Here is a 19,409-nt window from a genome sequence, read left to right on the forward strand (position 1 = left end):
AAACACTCAACGGTGTTACTAAATCACAGAGGAGCGATTGTGTTCTTCAGGCATGCTCGGGAGTGATTAACTAATATTAGATAGTCTAACCGATACTCCCAAAGAAACCATGTTTACACAAATGGGACTCCTTACAGTCTATGTGGTATTTGTAATGAGGTTAATCATTTTTTTTGTATAATGAACTGTATCACGCCTGATATACACCCCAATCATCATCATCATCATCTACTAAGTCCTAAAGCAGCTGATGAGGTTACACTGTTTTTTTTGTATGTTTCTTATTATGATCCCTAGTGGGTGCGGTACTAATTTGCAGGTTCATGTGAGGTTTATTCTAAAAATATGAGCTGAGCTAATAACGATGACTTGGAAAACTCAGACTAGATGAACACAAACAGCTAAAGTCCAATGTGACATCATGCACAGATGAAATGGCAGAAAAATTCACCTGCAATATAGCTGTTATGGGTGTCTTTGTTTCACTCTGTGTGTGTGTGTATTGAGACGTTATTCTTTGCATAGATTGTGTGCATGTGCCCCTCTCACCCCTGGGAATCCAGTGTGTTGGTTGCATCCAGTAGCAACTTAGCAAGCATTGTGAAGATGCTCATCCTCAACTCTGGGTCTCTCTCCGGTTGAAGGCAGCTGGACAGCAGGGGCATCAACTGGCTCACAAACTCTCCAATCACTGGACCTATCACACACACACACACACACACACACACACATATACACACACACACACACACACACACACACACACACAGTGGGTTTTGAATTGCTGTTATTGCAAGAGCTTTTTTTGGATATATAGATAGAAAGTATGGGGAGAACAACATGCATCAAAGGTCACCAGCCTGAATTTAAGCAGGATTGTAAACACTCATTTTCAGTCCAACCACTAAATACTAAACTTATCGTTAAAAACTTGAGTGTTCCCTTTTTTCGGAGCGAAGGCACATTCATTCACACATTTTTATTCTTTGTCCAGACTCCAGGCCAACTGTCAAATGGTAAACAGGAAAAGGCCCACAAAGACTTGAGACTTGTTGTGTTTAGTACAGACCAGAGGGCTTGTCATTGAGACCTCAATGGACTGGCGAGCCAGTGACACAGCGCTTTACGGAACTGAGACATAAAAGGGTCTTTGTGTACGCTTCTAGTACAAACGCTCTCTTACAGGAAAAATAAGAAACTCACAGTGCAAATATTCCCAGTTATACTCATCCCCACACACCCACCAACCGTCTGACTGTATATTTACAGAGCTATATATAGTAATCTGCGTGTAATGAGTGATAACAGTGTCCATGCCCTGTTTGGACTCTGAATTGTTCAGACATGAGAGGAGACAGAGGAAATCCTGAGACTGCCTGAGGGTGGCAACCAATGTTAGGAAGAGATATGGGAAAACAGAGCGACCGACCCATTTTATCTGATGTGAATCAAAGCGTGTGTCATTTAACGAGAGGTGTTAGAGGAGAGGTTGCCACACGCCATCTACGGATATGACAAGGCAGCAATAGGACATTTCACTACACTAATGGAGACACACGCAGACAAACACACCTCAGTACTGCTAAGAGAGACTGTCAACATGTATCCTGTCCTTGGGCAAGGCACTAAAACCCAAGCAAAGAGAAGGAGATAGAGGGAGATTGCTCCAGTTTACACACAATGGACCAGACATTCTCACACCATCTGAAGGACAAAAGACTGTGAGGAGGATATGAGAGGGCAATAATTATTCCTGTCTCCACGCACACAGATGGAGGGTGCGAGAAGCTGATGAGCAAGCAAAATGACCAATTCTCAGTTGTCAAATTAACTACCGTCAATTGTTCAGCGGAGGGTCGATTTCCCCGAAATATGTGCACATCAAACAAAGCAGCCACACGCTGTCTGTCGGGCTGGCCGTAATGAAGTCCTTGGGTCATGTTAACAGACAAAAGATCAGTAGAAATGAAACCAAGGGAAACTTAGAGCAGCATTCAACAGGCTCAGATAAAACACAGACACACACACACAAAGAGCTTCAAAGTAGCCTTGATCCAGGCTAAGGTCAAGAGCAGGCGTCTGTGGTGATGTTTGATGTAGTGACCTGGGGATCACTGAGTGGACTTAGAATGGACTGGTCAGTTAGCCGTGGGACTGTGCGTGAGACTCTGTGTGTGTGTGTGTGTGTGTGTGGGAGGGATTAGAGGGGTACCCGGCTGCCCAGTCAATTAGAAAGAGAGAGGAAGGAGGGAGAAAGAGATGGGGATGAAAGTGTGCTACATGGAGGTGCTGATGATGGAGGATTATATGGTAAAGAGGGAGGTAATGTGAAGTCTCAGCACCAAAGGCAGGGTCACAGCTTTTTAACCCACTGCACAGACAGACAGACACAGAGACACACACACAGAGACAGACTAACCCCTCCAGACAAGTCTGAGACACAACGACTGACAAACAGGGGGAGCAACAGGAATTTACAAAAGTCAGAAAGCCAACTGGCCAACTGGCGTCTTTTTTTTTTTATCTGTGTATCAACAACCCTGTTTTTTTTTTTTTTGTTTGACCGTGAGCCTCTTTGCTTGGGTAACAGAAACAAATGTCTTCCACTGTGTCTTTGAGTGATGGCCATTGATGGGAAACATTTTGTAAAACAACAATGGAACAGCACGCATCCATTGGGGCGCCAAGCAATAAATCATACTAAAACCTGTAATTTATTGCTTGACGCTCCAATGGATGGATGGACCATTAATACTGCGTCATTCGACAGCCCTCATATCCATCAAGTGGTGCTGACAATTGCTCAGACCACCATCGACACGTACATGTCTAACTTAACTGCCCATGTACGTACCTCTCAGGAGCAGTGTGCGACTATAGGAAAATATGGTTGAGGCTTTTTTGCTTCTGCTACGAGTGCAGCAGGTACTAGATCACAAACAATTTCAAGAAACTATCTGGATCCTTTGTACAAGAGAGAATCTGTGCTGCTGCTTTGACAGCTGCTGGTTTTGATGTGCTGCCTCGATGATGGATCATGTACGAACAGGAAAACAGCTTGACGCTTAAAATACGATGTAACACGCGTCTGAACAAGTTAAGGAAAGAATGGCTTCACAAACTACACGACGCAGTAATGTTTAATAAAACATGATCTGGATTATATAGCCTCGTCAAAGTGTTGAGATGGACTCAAAGAGCATGTTCAGACTGATGACTGACATAGTGATTTTCCCATCATTAACAAGTAATTTGACAGACCAAATTCTCAGAACCGTACTACATATGTTTGATCATCATTGTGTCTTTATATGTGCAAATTTCAGCACCTGCTGTATAATTTGGTAATGTCTTCAGGCTTCACTTCTCACCTGATTGTATGACTGTGATATGCAGTTGAAGTCTCTGTGGGGAGTAACTGGACCAGGTGTTGACAGAGCCAGATAGCCAATCCAACAGCTGGCCCATATGTTGTCTATAAAGCTCCATCGCTGAGTCCAGGCCCTGCACCTTACTCAAGAGCTGTACACTCTCCAAGGCCTGCAGGAGAGAATGATAGGTGGAGCAAAATTATGTCAACACATTGTTTAACTTGCATTCTTTACATAAAATCATATGACAAAAGAGACAGAGAAGATTGGGTGGGAGAAAGGCTAAATGAAGAGTTGATGAGGAAAAAGTGATAACGGAGCAGTGGGTATTGTGTTCAAGTTCAACAATTACAGCCGCTTTTTTTTGTAATTTCAGGAATTCTTCGGGTCACGCTCACACGAGAGGCACAACACTATCATGTGAAACCATGGGAAGAACAACACTGCAGACATGACAAGGTCTCACACATAAAGCCACTTTAAAACAAAAACCCAGACAGATACACAGGATGTCACAAAGGCACAGGAACCCACAGGAACCGACAGAAACACACACACACACACACACACACACACACACACACACACACACACACACACACACACACACACACACACACACACACACACACACACACACACACGCACACGCACACGCACACGCACACGCACACACACACACGCACACGCACACGCACACACACACACACAGCAATAAAACTGAGCTGGGAGGAAAGTGCAGGAATGAAAGATTGGAGAGTAAATAATTAGCTAACTCTTCAGGTCAGGGGAACTGACCTTTAGGGGACTTCATACTTCCCTTCATAGTCCCTCAGGGATCGACAGGGACAGAGACAATGTCTGAGTCACAGATCGGCCCCTTCAGAAGAGAGCTAGACAACCCTGAGCTGTCCACTGATGGGAAAGACGTGCCCCTTTTCTGGGAAAACAAGTTCCGCTTTTTCTCTGGGTCCGGGAATGCCCAAGGCCATTCTCAACCTCCCTCTCTTTTTCTTAATCCATTCCATTCTCATCCCTAACATTGCTCCCTGTCCGAACATACACACTGATGCAGACGGACATAAACACACACTCACACTGGTGGCCCGTGTGGTGTCTGGTAAGCATCGCTGCCAATCCCTTCCCGCTCTCCGCTCCCTGTCATTAGCCTCCTTCGGCGACTAGCCGCTAGGCGATGCGCTGGCCTCGGATACCGTTGGCTTCACTTGTCACTGTTCCTGTTTGTTCCTTTGCATTTAGAGGTTGACCACAACGTGCAAGCTTGTTACTTTTATATTGCGTGGCTGCTGTGGCCTGAGGAGGCGTTATGGAGCCACAAATGGGGACAGGGCCGATGACACACACCTGCTAAGAAACACAACTCACCTCTCCCTCCACACTTCTCTCCATCTGTTTTTCTCATCTATTTCTGGCTGTCTTTTTCTCCACCTTTCACCCGCCTCCTTTCACCCAGCACTGGATTTAAAGTTCCTCTCCAAAGGTGCAATTTCAGCTCCCCTGACTAAGTGGGTAATCATACAGTTGGCCATGCCTACTTTGAACTCATACAAATGCTGACATTCCTCAAATAGCTCTCCTGCTTCATAAAACCTACTTACCTTTCTAATAAAAAAAAGGATAGAAAACATAAATTTAAGGGGTAAAAAAAAGGTGCCATTTCAAAGTAGAATTAAAGAATTACTCGGGTGAGGTGATCTGTTGAACAAAGTGATGTTCGAGCTGCAGAGAAGAAGTATCTGGGATTACATCTGCCAACTGTTGACTTGTGTTTTCTCACCTTCTCGCTGAGACGTGGCTCAGTGGAGAGACTCTGGACAGTGACCAAAACCTGCAGCAGCTGCAGGCTGACTGAGCCGTGGTCCGACTCACACAGACGCAGCAGCACATCCACGCAGGCCAACAACTGCTCCAAGTACATGACCTGGGAAATAGGGAGATATGTTATAAGATTGTCTTGTCTGGCTTTTAACAGATGTGAGAAGTATTTGCCTTGAATGTTCAGCCCGTCTATCAATGAACCCCAACGCACTTCAATCCTCACGATCTCCTTTTTCACAGAGTGAGAACTTTCCATCTCCAGACATGTGTGTGTGTGTGTGTGTGTGTGTGTGAGAGATTGCTGTCACTTGTCAGCCAGTGTTGTGCTGAGCTCATGTTTAGACAAAGACCTGCAGCTCAGGCTAATTTCTATGCCATCACTGGGATCATGGCCTCTTTTCCTGTTTTCTCTCAGCCTGTCATTAGGGCTGGATGAGAGGGGAGGGTGGAGGTTTGAGGGGGATATGGAAGGTAAGGTAAGTGTGTGCGAGTGAGAGTGAGAGAGAGAGAGAGCGCGAGTGTGTGTGTGTGTGTTTTTTTGTATATGGAGAGTTGAGAGCTGGTTAAGCGCCCTCCAGGTGTTTACTTTGGTCTGGTGATGAGGAGTGGGGTGGTGAGGGGGACTGAAGTGTGTGTGAGGAAGAAATACCCAATGCAACCTCCACATATGCTCCATCGCTCAATACACACACCCCGACAAATACCACAGCTCGATCACCAGGGGGCACACTATCTTTTCACAAATTTGAGTAGCTATTGTACGGCACAGCTTGGCATTAATGTGGAAGGAAAACAAGTGTTGAGCCAAGTAAAGATGGTCAGCGCGTTAAAAAAAGGCAGGACCTTTGAGTGCTGAAAGAGGGCTCAGGGACTTCCAGTCTGCAAAGGTAAATGTTTAAATGTTTTCATTTTGCAATAGTGTGTTTGAGCACACATTGGAAAAAGCTTGTTATGCCTATCTTAAGTCCAGGGTGTCAGTTATGTGCACAAACACATTTTCCTGAGGCAGCCTGAGGCTAAACTAAACTTCCATGTAGCCCTGAACAACCTTGACTTGCAGCAGCGACTTGAGTGCACTGTGCACTCCTGTTTGAATGTGTTCACGCAGTCATTGATGGGGGAAATCCCTGCCTATGGGTCAAGCCATTCACTGGCACATAAACACATGAGGAGTTCCAGGGAGGCAGTAGTGGAAATAACGTGCAAACAGTGGCAGACACACACACACACACACACACATTAGTGTTCACACACACGGACACCTATATTATACATGTGCAGAAAACCACCATTAGGGCTGACTGGCCGAGAGAGAGAGAGAGAAAAAGAGGGAGAGCGGAAAAAGTGGTGCGGCGTAATGATAAGGTGGACACCTGGAGCCAGGCGCGATACACCTGGTTTCATTGGCCTCGGCACGCTCCAGGGGCCTCGTTACGCAGTGTGTGCGCGCATCAGTCCACCACTGGATACATTAACTACACACATACACTTAACTCCACTTTAAGTAGCCATACCAGAAGAAGGATTCCTATCCAGTGGGGAGCCCCCCACCCCCCCCCCCCCACAGCTATTGATGTTGCTACAGCAACAGGAAAACAAACACTGGCGGTGCATGGGATGTCGACCCCTTGTAGTCAGGTAAAGTTTGCTATGCTGCCTTTCTTCTCCTCGTCTGTCATTCCGTGGAGAAGGGGGCAGTATGCAGCTGTCATTCGTGACAAAGGGCAGGCATGCAGGAGACACGCTGATGTATGGCAGCGTGTATGTGTTCAGCAGAAAACTGGTCGTTTGTGACACCAGTGCGGAAGTTTCTCTGTGCACAGACAAGAGGACATATAGCCTACTGTTCTCCCTGCGCTCCTACGGACATGTTCCTATAGGCTACTGTAGGTCAGGCACTTTTTTTACAAAGCTACAACAAAGCAGCATATTTACTGTGAACAAGCTTGGTTGTGAACATGCCTTCTAATCCGCTGTCAGGCCCCTTCTTTATGCCGTTATTCCTCTCTCTTGGCTCGATCTTTACCAATTTACTCCAGCCCTGCAGATAATGTGATGCCCCCGTCACCATGGCAAACCACAACACAGCGACACTCAGCTGTGTAAGTTGTGTGTGTGTGTGATGGTGGGGATTTGTTAATCCGCTGTGGAAAACCCTTTAAAAAAAACAAAAAAACCCTGCATGTTGCATAAGCAAATGCCATCATATATCTAACTACAGAGGGTACCTCAGAACATGGTGGCTTCTCTAACCACTGACTCGCTTTTCATTTTCCCTCAAACCCTTTGACATCATCTGAAATTTATGACCAGTACTTCTATTTTTCACCGAGCATCTGTCATGTATTTTTATAAGCAGTCTTTTTCTTCTTCTGAAATAAAGAAAAGAAAACAGGGACTTGAAAGAGCCGGCGAGGTTAAGTCGCACAGAAGCATCGTAGATCAGTTTCAAATCTTCATCTTGTTCCCCAAACTCCCCACAGAGCCCTGCAAGTTCCCCCTGCCTCTGTTCACTTTGAAGATTATTTATATTTCTTTTTTTTTCCAACAGGCCTCATTTTTGTCCAAGTAAAACATTCATTGTTTGTGTGTATACAGGTAATTAAACCGTTACCATATACTAGTAAATCATGAAGGATCTAAGGGCTAACAAACTATTTGGATTGAGCAACTGTTATTTAAAGGAGTGCACACTATTCTGGGTCAGCCTTTCAGCACAGGGAGAAAGAGGGAGAGAGGGATGCAGGTGCTCCTGTCTCCAGTGGTGTTATTTACAGCTACACAGTGATCTGGCACTGCTCCCTGCGATGAACCCTGCCTGTTGTCAAAGAATGTTGCAGGTGCTTTGTCTGGGTTAGCTCTTGAATCCCAACGCTTCATGCTGTGCTGTCAAAAAACAGAGACAGACAGGAGGACAGAGGGAGATAGATGGCGAATCAGAGAGAGGGGCAGCAGAGGTCTCCCTCCATCTGTGTAAAAACGTGTGACCGTCCCGTCCTGTTAGTTTTCTCTCTGGTTGACCCCGCCGGATAGCAACGAGGGGGTCAACTTCCCTGCCATTTATCACCGGCCTTGACCAGGCTGGGCTTTGAAATTTCAGGGATTCTTTTAATGCTTTGGATGAACCACAGTCGGTGCGGAGACCTTGCACATGGCTATAAAAGAAAACAAAGACTATGCACTGCCTTGTCTGCTTAGAGGGGTCAGAGCAGCTTTGCAGGGGGGTCACGTGAAATTAGTAGATTTTTGTTATCATTATCCCAGGGAGGAAATTCTTGCAGGCCTGACTGGGAGGGGGGGCGTAGGGTCATGGGTAAAGGTGAGTCACTAGTGCGGCAGGATCAGAAAATAGCTTCTGCCAGACAACTGTTATTTTGATCCTGAAAGGGAAACATATTTAGCACGAGAGAAAAGGAAGCGGGGAAGAGTCTGCTCTGGACCTGATGGTATTTTTCCACTGGCAGACTGTTGCAGAGACAAAAAAACATTAAAAAAAACATTTTTAATCACTGCTGCCATGTAAAAAAAAAAAAAAAAGTTGTGGGAGCACATTTCACAGATGCGTGTGAGCAGAGTCGTTTTGATCAGAGACACGTAATATTAGATTAGATAAACACCATGTGGCCGGCCTGTCACTTTAGCAGGGTCAGCATTTTAGTAAATTACTCAACAGTGGACCCGCTGAACTCAAAGTGTACAGTAGTGCTATTGAAAACTTTCAAGCCCTTTCAAGAGATGTGGCATCTTATCAGGAAACCTATTTCTATAAGGGACAAATGGGGCAAGAAATATACAGCATGACTCACTGTCAAAAATAAGAGTGTTAAAGTACACCGGGAGAGGAGAAGATGACCTTCTATGACACCACCAAGATCCCCTAACAAGACTGGAAAAGAAAAACAGCTGATGCTCAAGACATGCAACGCAGTTCACAGCAAAGAGGAGTCATTCTCAGGTGAATAAGTAAAAAAACAGGTCACCCACAACCAACCCCTCTGCTGACCTGGTGATATTCCTGGCAGACGTCGGGCTGGGACAGTGTGTTGGCAATCTTTTCGAGATGTGGAAGGAGGGTTTGGGAGCAGCCTCCCAGCACCGCAGCCAGCACCATGAGGGGGGCCCAGGGGTGAGAGGAAGAGCAGGGGGCTGTCACTTGATCCAGGAGCAGCTTGAGGAAGACGACAGGAGGGACAAAGGTCCCCAAGAGTTTAGCAGCTGCCAGGCACTAGATGTTGGTACAGAGAGAGAGGGAGATAGAGAGAGAGGGGAAGAGAGCGAAGAGAGACACATGAGGGAGTGTAAAGGAAGATGAGAACCACAGGAAGTCCTTTTTTGATCCGCCACACATCAAAGATCTGCAGAATCCTCCGATGTAAACAGGTGCATCCCAAGTCCTTGAGCCCTGCTCGGCCCGGTCTAAAGCTCAACAGATGTGTCCTGAAATCCTTCCGTCTGGTAATAACGATTATCAGCAATAAGCATTATGAAATGCCACACCTGATCCAAAAAAAAAAAAGGGAAATACAGTGTGAAGTATAACAGTCTGCTGATCAGATGACTAGCTCTCTGGGACTCACATTGCTGACCACGTCCCTCTCTGTGTCCGTGCAGGCCGTGTAGAGGGTGGCCAGGAGGGGCTGCAGATGCTGGGTGCTGTGGTCCTCGGCATGAAGCAGCAGCACAGAGAGCAGTTGAGAGGTCCTGACCCGCGTGGGCACCAGCCAGTCGGTTATGTCGTGGGTAATGGCCGGCACCAGCCGACCCAGGTTTCTCACCACAAGCTCTCTGCAGCCCAGCCCTGGCCGCTCTACTGGAGGAGAAAATGAAGAACATTCACCTTTTCATATTCCCCTCTCCTAATGTTAGAGATCAGTATTTGAAGAGGTCATTTAGTTAGTTCAGTTAGTGAAGAATTTAGCTTTGAACAAACTCCGTGAGATGGGCAAGTTGTTGATTCTCAATTAAGGTTTCTGAATGACATATATACATATAGCCAGCAAGAAGCTAGCACCTTGTTCATGACAGCTCACTGCAACATCTTTTCTGGCTCCAGTGTCTATGTATCTTTTATGAGTGTTCGGATAGTTTACTACGATATAGATTACAAAATCCAACAAGATCAAAGAACCCATAACTTTTTACGATTAAGATTTCCCCACAAGGGACTTGTCCGAGCAAGTGAAAGACATTCTCAAATAGCCCTCTACATTTGAAATACAACAACCCTCGCTCTTTCTCTGCCCCACCTAATTCTCCTTCTCCCATAGGCTCACTAATGAGAGAGGAAGAGAGGACTAAAGGAAGACCGATATAAATCAGATAAACACACCAGGACAAGACAAAACAAGTCCCTTTTTGGTTGTCTCTCACTGTCTGACAGTGACCTCTTCACACTGGGAGGCCCGGCAGATTTATGACGGCAAGACAGAGAAAGACAAAGAGGAAAAGAGAGCCTCTTCCTTCCCCGTCCCCAGGCAGAGCCCGTACTCATCCACACTGTCACATGTGTAACTGTGGGACACATATTGGATCTTTAACTAAGATGCAAAGCCAAAGAAACTGTACCCCTGAAACACACACACACACGCACACACTTATTCCCGGCCCCGGGGCAGATACTTATCTTTCCAAGCCAGTGCCTGCCGTGAAAACTAAGATGTCCTGGGCAACATTATTTTTACTGTAGGTTATAAATTTGGACAGCGGTAATAAAGAGAGATGATTTAATGCAGCAAAATGTGCAGAGATTACTTTTACATTCCCAATGTACTCTTGCATTTGACTGGTGTTTCGGGAATATAGTATACATGCTGAGAGACCAGTGAAGCCAATGCACCAGCAGGAAACGTTGCTCTACTCTGCAACACTGGATTTCAGACACCATTCCTTAGAGTTCACCTAAATCAATCCTTTAATAAGATAAGCCAGTAAGATAATCTTAAAGGATGTACAGAAGTCTGAGTCGATGGCCTGAGCTTTACCTGGATCCCAAGGATTTCCTTGCAAAGTTTATTTCACTTGGAAAACATCGGGTCTGTCTAGACAGTCAAGTCCTTCTATCACCAGGTTTCAACATTTGGTTTCTTACTCTCTGCTTTGTTGAAAAATAGTAACAATGGATGCTAATAAGAGCTTTGGGTGGGCAGTAGTAATAGTCTCTCTCAATGCTACCATCCAATCCTGTACTCACTAGGCTCTACGACAGGGATGTATGAGTGTTTCATAGCTGCAGATGTTGCCAGGAGCAAAGCCACTCTTCTTCAAACTTTAAACAGGCATACTAAAAAAAAAAAAAAACAATGACTCCAAAGGTTATTCTCTTTAAACCTATGCATCTTACGATCAGCTAGTTATACGCAAATTAAATGGGACAATGAAGATGATTGATGCCAGCAACTCCCACAATATATTAATAAGCCTTTTCTTTGCAACCATGCCGACAGTGACTGACCTCCTGGTGGGTAGAAGGGAGGTGGGGTGAGGAGGAAGTCCATCTTATCCTTGATTTCGTCCTCATTCTCTTTCTCCCACTGGGCTCCTACCTGCTTCCATAAATCAGCTGATAGAAGTCTGCAGGAGGGGATGTGGAAACACATTGTCCCAAAATATAAGTATACAAAGCAGAAGAATGGATGGCATATAACAGATTGTGTCACATTGTATTATAAAGGAAAGAATAAAATATCACAATGTCCAATTTTACCTTATTTCTGGGATGTCATCATCGATACCGGTCAGCAGGAGCGGGATGAGTTTGTGGAAATAAGAGTATCTGTCTCTCAGGTGAAGTAGCCAATCACCAACAACCACTGTCACAGCTTTTCTTACCTGGAACCAAAGAGAGAACGATAGAGAAAGCAGAATTGAGCAAAAATAAGTTATTTAGCAGTACACATAATGCCACACAGAGGTACTTCTAACATTGATTAGTTGTTGTAAACTTTAAACCTGCGGTGAGTCGTCAAACAGTCTCTGTGCCAGGTGGGAGAGCACGTCATCCATGTTTTTCCCAGTGCCGTGCTGAATGACAGCCCCGGTGGCTTCAACGGCAGACACTCGTACCCGGGAGTGTTGATGAGAAATCGTCTGCATCAGAGGCTTAACAAGACTCTCAGCCTGCATGTGAAAGTGCTCTAAAAGAAAAACAGATTAAATGATTACCACACCATTCAATTCAGTTACTATCAAGCTGATTGATGGGATATAAATAATGAGATACGAGTCCATCTAAGGGGTTGCAAGACTCTTTCTTAAAATGATGCATTACTGAAAAAAAAAAAATCTTATGTTTTCAGGCATCTAGAAATGATTCAGCTGAAATAAGGGAAGAGAAAATGGTTGACTTGTCATAAATCATAGACATTTAGAAGTAGTGACAGTTGGTCAAAGGGTTGATTGTTGACAAACCGCTGCACTAAATGATTAATCAAAAACACAACTGACAGATTAATCGACAATAGTATTTGCAGGGATATTTGAGACAGTGATGGAAGTAAAACACTGAAACTTTTGTAACATTGAAGAGAAGCAATTCTAGTGTTTCAGTCGAAGTCACTAACGTGTGCATGCCTCGAAACCATGGGAACAGACTATCAACAACAACAAAAAACCTTTCCACTAACCGGGCACACACTTTGCAAAGTGTATGGTGCATTTGCAGCTTTCTCTTCGGACATCTGGGAAAGGGTCCACGATGGTTATCCGCAGTATGTTGATCACTTCGGTGAGATACGGCGCTAAATGCTTCCCGCACACCTCCACCATCAGTGTCAACAACTCCACGGCCGACAGCCGAAGCTCCTCCGCGGGCTCCGGGAGCTCTTTCTCCCCGAGCCTCTGAGCCAGACAGGGCATGAGATACGGCAGCGACTCCTCCGGTTTTGGGACACAACGAATAAACTCTGTTATCATGGTTATCGCGGTTTCTCTGCATCTTTCCATCGGGTCTGACAGACATTTGAGGAGAGGCTTGAGGAGGGCAGAGAAAACCTCTTGTAGGACGCTGCTGGGATGTCCTTTATCTACAGTCTCTCTCTTGATTAGCTCAAGCGCTCTCTTTCTGGTCGCCTTGTTGTCTTCGTTTAGACAGTTTAAATGTCTGGCGAGTCCTCTCAAAACTTCAGAGGCAGCATGTTCGTCTCCAGCCGCCATCGCTGCCATCTTGACTGTCGTTATGACAACCCGGAAGCTGCGCGACAAACAAACGGCTACTTTACGGTAGCTTCCGATTCAAAATCTCAAACTTTATTTACATTCACAACATTTTTTCTGTCGCATCAAGCTCTCTCCTCTATCTTCCTGTTTGTATTAACAAAACTAAATCAGGCGGTGTCACGACCCTAAACACACTTAATTCATTGTTTTGACGCCAAATCCCCTTATTAGAATATGAATGACAATAATTCGGATTTAAAATAATCAGATAAACTTGCGACTGTGTGCAACATACACACAATTTAAGAATTATTTCAGTGATATTTGATGAAGCACACTTATAAGCCTCTTTGACATTAAGCTTGGACAAATTGGGCAAAGGGGCATGTGCAAGTCCCTTAGGGGCCCCCAATGCCAGGTGTATGGTGTGTCCTTTCATTTGTAATATTTTTATTGACATTATCCCTCAAAATGTCACAGTCAGCTTATTCTAGGACCTTTGAGACTTGCATTTATGTATTATCAGGAGGCATTTGTCGGGTCTATTTACATTAAAATGGTGACCAAATCCGTGGGTTTCACTTTGATTGAGTGTTAAACCTCGATGTGCTCACAGGGGTGAATCAGAAACCCCTTAAAATACACATGTTTGATTTTATTGGCTCATTTCAGTGTTTCTTGACTCAACATGTTAACTGTGCTCATGTGCAATATCATTGAACTAGCACAATGTACATTTCATATTAAGGCGGATTTAAAAAACAAAAAAATAACAATGACAACAAAGCTGAATTATAACTATATAACATATTACACGCATATTTATTGTGTACACACATTCAAACATATGCTTATGCAAGTCATACTATTAATGTTAATAATAATACATAGTGCAAAGAGTGCTGGGATGAATAATACAATATAAAACATTTCCATTTGATGTTACCATTTTGGTAAAAAAAAAAGGCTCTGACTGTGAACCTGCACCAAAGACGTCCACGGGTTCTCTCTAAATGGCGGTACTCATCCCACAGTCTGTCTTTAATATCTACAGGATAAAACATTTCCAGTCTTGCAGAAGCGGAGGTTTCCTTTTAAAGATGCTTTACCTGCAGGGGGGCTGGCCCGGGCGCGATGCCGGTGGCCTCGAGAGAGCGTCGCTGCGGTCGAGGGCATGACAGATTGACGTCATCGGGATTGACGCAGAGCGAGCCGAGTTATCAGAGAGACACGAGAGCAGCAGCAGGCAGCAGCAGCAGCAGCATCCCGGCTAACCAACGGTAGCCTTCCTCACTAGTCTCCCACCGCCAGCGAGGTGTTTTCTCTGTGAGCATCCTCCACAAATAACGGTAGGGACACCGGCGAGAGCACCGACTAGATCGTGTTTTTATGAGCACATAACAGCGGCTAAGATCAGGCCCTTCACAGCGTTTACGTCGCAGTACATCCCCTTCGTTGTGGTTTGGTTGTCATTGTAATGTTAGCAGAGCTAGCGGGGCTAGCTGTCTATTGAATGCAGCTGAACAGGTGCTCAGCTTCATCACCAGCTCCACAGTATGCATGGGGACATTGTTATGTGATGGCACTGTTTTGCTGTTTGCGGTGAAGACAACTTGGTATAGATGCCATGACCTGAATGCATAACTGATTTAGATTTATTATGCAATGAAAAAAACACATGATAGTGATTTCCATATAAGGAAGTGATACAGGGTTAACAGTTAGCTACACCTGCTCAGCTTCCTGGCTTGTTATGAGAGACATGCTACTATGTTATTTGACATAACTGTAGCTTGACATAATCATAGCTGTTGTTGGCAGTTGTCATTACACCATCATATGATTTGCTTTGCCTTCGCCCGCTGAAGTGTTTAACTTTCACAAATAACCAGTTTCACAGTAAAACGTTCACACTTCATACATACATACAATACCTGTTCATGTATTAGTTATGCATCCAGGGATACACTTTAATAACAATATGTGAACCAAATATGACAAAATAGCTACCATGGTATAAACAGAATGACAAATTCTCAGGTGACCAATTCATATCGTCTAATGGTCGTCATATTGCCCAACCCTGTTTACAGAATTATCTTTTTTATTTAACTAAGAAAGTTATACACTTACACAACTATTACCTTCATCGTGCACTCTCATGTCATGCTAAGGGTATTGCCAACTGACAATAGTTCATGTCTGGAGGACAAGAAGCAGCAAGATGTGAAATGTCCACTCACCTCCTTCCCACGACTATATTGCGCCTCCATTCTACTTTCCTCGTATCATTCTGTATGCGCTGCATTTTGCCCCTCCTTTGCCCCTGTTCTGCCACTTTCTCTATGGAGCTTTCTCTCCCCTCCTCTCATGGTCCACCCTGTTTTCTCCCACTGCCACAGAGATAAAAAGATAAGATGGCCACCTCCTCCTCCACTCTGGAAGAAGACGAGAGCTTGAAGGGCTGTGAAATCTTTGTGCAGAAGCACAACATCCAGCAGATCCTCAAAGAGTGCATCGTGAACCTCTGCATCGCGAAGCCTGAGCGGCCTATGAAGTTCCTGCGGGAGCATTTTGACAAGCTGGAGAAGGTTGGTGATAACAAAGTTTAGTAGGATTTAATTTTCTCAGCCTGGGTATCTCTTTCCGTAATTTCTGTGTTGCCTGAAATCTTGTGTGGTGAGTTTGAAGTTGTTAATTATAATCTACTTTCAACCTGAATATGATAAACTACATGAATGTTCATTGCAGTGAGTGCCGGTTGCCAGGTAGTTGTACTTCTTTTCTGATTGCCAGGTATTTTTATTTTTCTCATAATGTATAATACATGCACAGTGTGTTGGTATTACAGGTGCACAAACATTGCTTTATTTGTTTATTACATTGCATTTCTTCAACTGGAACTTGTAACGCCATCATAAATAAGCAGACAGAGAACAGCTAGTTCCTGTGTTAAAAAGGCAGGACTGTACTCAAACTGTTATAATAGAGCTTCCATTTTTTGTTATCCTATAATAGGAGAATCCATTAGGGAATGTGAGAGGAGCATCCATAAAAGGCCAGTGTCCTGTTTGCAGGCTCGGGGAATAGGACTGCCTGCCTGTGCTGCCTGTCTGTCTGTCCGTGAGCAGAGAGAAAAAAGAGGTGACACATTCATTTAAAGATAATAGCTAGTAGATAATAGCTAGTAGAGAAAGGCTTTTTGCGAGATGAGGGAAAAGAAAGATCACGACTGGAAAATAGGTTATAACACTTACTTCTGTAGCACATTCCCTGTGGCCCACAAACAGTGTGACTGCTCAGAGTGTGCTTTGCGTCCGTCTCTTTTAGGCAAATGTGTTGGCACCGACTGGCACCGCGACAGTGGCGAGATGCTTTTTTACATTAAAGTTTCTTCACAGACGCCTGCTGTATTTATTAGGTGTGTTTGAGCTAAATATCGTGGAGTCTTCTTGCAGGCACACCATACTGATGATTTAATATATAAGAGTGCTCAGATTTTTTTTTTTTAGCTTTTTATGAAGTTTCAAAGGAGATACAGGTCAATTGTTATTGTCCCTAATATGCAAGTTAAGTTGTCTCTATTTAGACCAAATAGATGATCTTTCCCAACGCTTGTCTTTGATCAAGCAGAGACAGTAGTTTGCTCATGAGTGGATCATATGACTTCTTTGTTCAAACAATGGGCTCTACTCTTGCACTCTTGCACAAGTAGGTCACAAAGGTGCATGAGATGTAGCTGTAGGCTGTCGATGTTGGCCCGATGAGGGTTTCGGCTGTGGAAAGAAGTCTCCAACAAGAGAAGCGATTGTGAAGCAGCATCAGATGTAGCAGGGCTGAAGTTCACCATCCTGACGCCTGGAGGAAAGTTCTCCATCCTCGCTGCAGTCATGTGCACGTGTTCGCATGTGAGAGTCATCTGATTTGATCATCATGTTTATGCAAGTGATGCTTTGCCTTCATGATGAATTCTATATATTTATTCATGTATCACCCTGGTATTTATTTATCCAGACAGACCAATCAAACACTTATACTCCACGACAGTTTGCACCTACAACATATTTAAGTCTAGGTTTTCAGGACAGAGCCAACAAAAAGTGTTTGCATCTGTCTGCTACCAGAATCTGGAGCAGTGGTCCTGACAGAGTTATGTGGCCAAGGAAACAGTGTGTGAGCACAGCGCGGAGCTTCTGCTGCTGTTAGTGGCTGTAATGCTGCATAGTCAGAGAGGCAGCAGGAATACTAATGTCCGTGACAGAGCTCAGCAGAAGCATACTTGTGGCACGTTGCGAGTGATTCATGCTGTAAAATTACATACCGCACACTTGCACAATGTGTATTCCAGCTCAATAACAAATGAGCATCAAAGCAGTTATTTTCCTGAAACTTGTGCTCCGGTGTCCAGAGGCACCGGAGCAATCTGCATGAAGGATAAATACATGTGTTATTGGTGGGAAACAGTGTTACATGGGACATGCTCCGCTCTCTGCATCACATATTCGTCTCACCGTGAGCAAAAGGTTAATGCGCTTAAGCTGCCGTGCTCTGCGCAATCATGCTTGCTACTATCGTCACTGCTATTGGTTAAGTGTAGCATTTAATCAGCATCCACCTGTGGGCTCTGATTGCAGTGTCCTCTGAGTGTTTTTCTATTCTCATTTTCACTCCTCAATCTCCCCTTGTGCTGGCTAAATGTGTCAGACGCAGCAACCATCAAACACTGTCATTTTAAAAACAACAATAATCTGACTGCTTCCTTGATTGCAAAACGAACAGCTCCACTTAATATTTCTGTTTACATGACAGGAAATAGCATTTTGATTATCCAGAGGAAATGGGGTTTGTCGTTTTGACACATCATACACTAGTGCAGTGTTTTTGATAAATGACACCTGATTCTCGCTGTCATCTTGCAAGCCAAAATGCGTTGTTGTTTTTAACCGGCGGTAGGCAGCAGTGCACTTCACGTGCCTATAGCGCTAACATTTAGAAGTTATAGGAAGAAGAAGTCAGTCTTTTCCTTGTACCTTCCTTGAACAGTTATGTTGTTGAGTGGTGGTCAGTGAAATCACCTGGTGTATACAAGTGGTTAGAATAAACAAAAAACTGCAGCTTTCAGCCCTCTGAGGCCCACAGTTGCCCAACACTGTTCCAGTCAAGCCTTCTAAATCTGTACTTGTGTTGTGAGGTCAGTCATTCGTGGAATTTAAACAGGCCACGCTTTATGCTTTTGTGGTGTCCCAGTTATTTCAGAGGCTTATTGTTCTCCTTTCCTCTGGCGCAGGTTGACTTTTAGGACAATATTTTGGTTCATGTCCATTTAATCTGGATTTCATTTTCTATCTTGTATCGTTATCAAGTTTGATCAGTGTTCTATTGCTCAACACATTTATCTCAATCTTGAAATCTTTTGAAAAAAAACAAGCTGTAGAGGAAGACAATTTTTAAAATACCAAACAACATTTAAAGTTTTGTTGAATCAAGGTGTTGGATCTTTCAGAGCAGGAAGCTCTTGTTCTCAACACAAAGACATAGCAGAAAGTGGTCTTTCGTCGTCACACATCTTCTCCTGTGCTTCACCTTCTACGTTGTCTGCGTTTCTCTTTCTTTCTTCACTCGTCGCCCAGTACAGGCGGTAACCTAGGGAACAGGGGAGGATAGATAGACTGTAGTCTATCCAGTGTTGAATGAGCCCCTTTATTCACAAAGTTTAATCCATCTCTCCCTCATGTGTTCAGGTTATTTTTTTTTGTGTGTGCCAATTAGATCAGCGGGGTACTCTTTCTCCCCATCTGCCAGACCTGAGTTAACCTCATTTCATATCTGCACAGGATCCAGTTCATATGGCATTCACAGTCTTATCTGGAAAATATTTTTTCTTTCACCAAGTTCCTCCATCATCCGCTCTCAAGGTTTTGTTCTGTGATGTTAACTCACACACACACAAACTTGATAACACACTTAATCATCAGTCTGACTAGTGTGTTTTTAACTTTTGTTCCGATATAATGACATGTCTTTGGTACTCAGCTGAAATAGTGA

The 19,409-nt window shown here is 44.2% G+C and overlaps 2 protein-coding genes across 4 annotated transcripts in view; one reads left to right on the top strand and one right to left on the bottom strand.

Annotated features, from left to right (window-relative positions):
• Window positions 1-13,375, bottom strand: part of dnaaf5 (dynein axonemal assembly factor 5) — a 22,324-nt gene extending 8,949 nt beyond the window's left edge. For 2 of the 3 annotated variants that reach the window (XM_076085971.1, XM_076085973.1), the window contains exons 1-9: window positions 12,833-13,375; window positions 12,159-12,343; window positions 11,914-12,038; window positions 11,662-11,780; window positions 9,788-10,020; window positions 9,214-9,435; window positions 5,170-5,313; window positions 3,372-3,540; window positions 550-697 (exon numbers count right to left, since the gene is read on the bottom strand). In XM_076085971.1, the coding sequence (XP_075942086.1) occupies window positions 550-697; window positions 3,372-3,540; window positions 5,170-5,313; window positions 9,214-9,435; window positions 9,788-10,020; window positions 11,662-11,780; window positions 11,914-12,038; window positions 12,159-12,343; window positions 12,833-13,370 (1,883 nt within the window). In that variant the 5' untranslated portion in view covers window positions 13,371-13,375. The remainder of the gene's footprint in view (window positions 1-549; window positions 698-3,371; window positions 3,541-5,169; window positions 5,314-9,213; window positions 9,436-9,787; window positions 10,021-11,661; window positions 11,781-11,913; window positions 12,039-12,158; window positions 12,344-12,832) is intronic. The other variant, XM_076085972.1, reaches the window with a different exon arrangement.
• Window positions 13,376-14,576: 1,201 nt separating this feature from the next.
• prkar1b (protein kinase, cAMP-dependent, regulatory, type I, beta) overlaps window positions 14,577-19,409 on the top strand; it is a 56,645-nt gene continuing 51,812 nt past the window's right edge. Inside the window, exons 1-2 of the mRNA XM_076080557.1 lie at window positions 14,577-14,713; window positions 15,767-15,955. Coding sequence (XP_075936672.1) covers window positions 15,782-15,955 — 174 coding nt within the window. The 5' untranslated portion in view covers window positions 14,577-14,713; window positions 15,767-15,781. The remainder of the gene's footprint in view (window positions 14,714-15,766; window positions 15,956-19,409) is intronic.

This window comes from Anarhichas minor, unplaced genomic scaffold, assembly GCF_050575085.1.
Source record: "Anarhichas minor isolate MPS153535 unplaced genomic scaffold, ASM5057508v1 ptg000007l, whole genome shotgun sequence".
In the NCBI taxonomy this organism is placed as follows: Eukaryota; Metazoa; Chordata; class Actinopteri; order Perciformes; family Anarhichadidae; genus Anarhichas; species Anarhichas minor.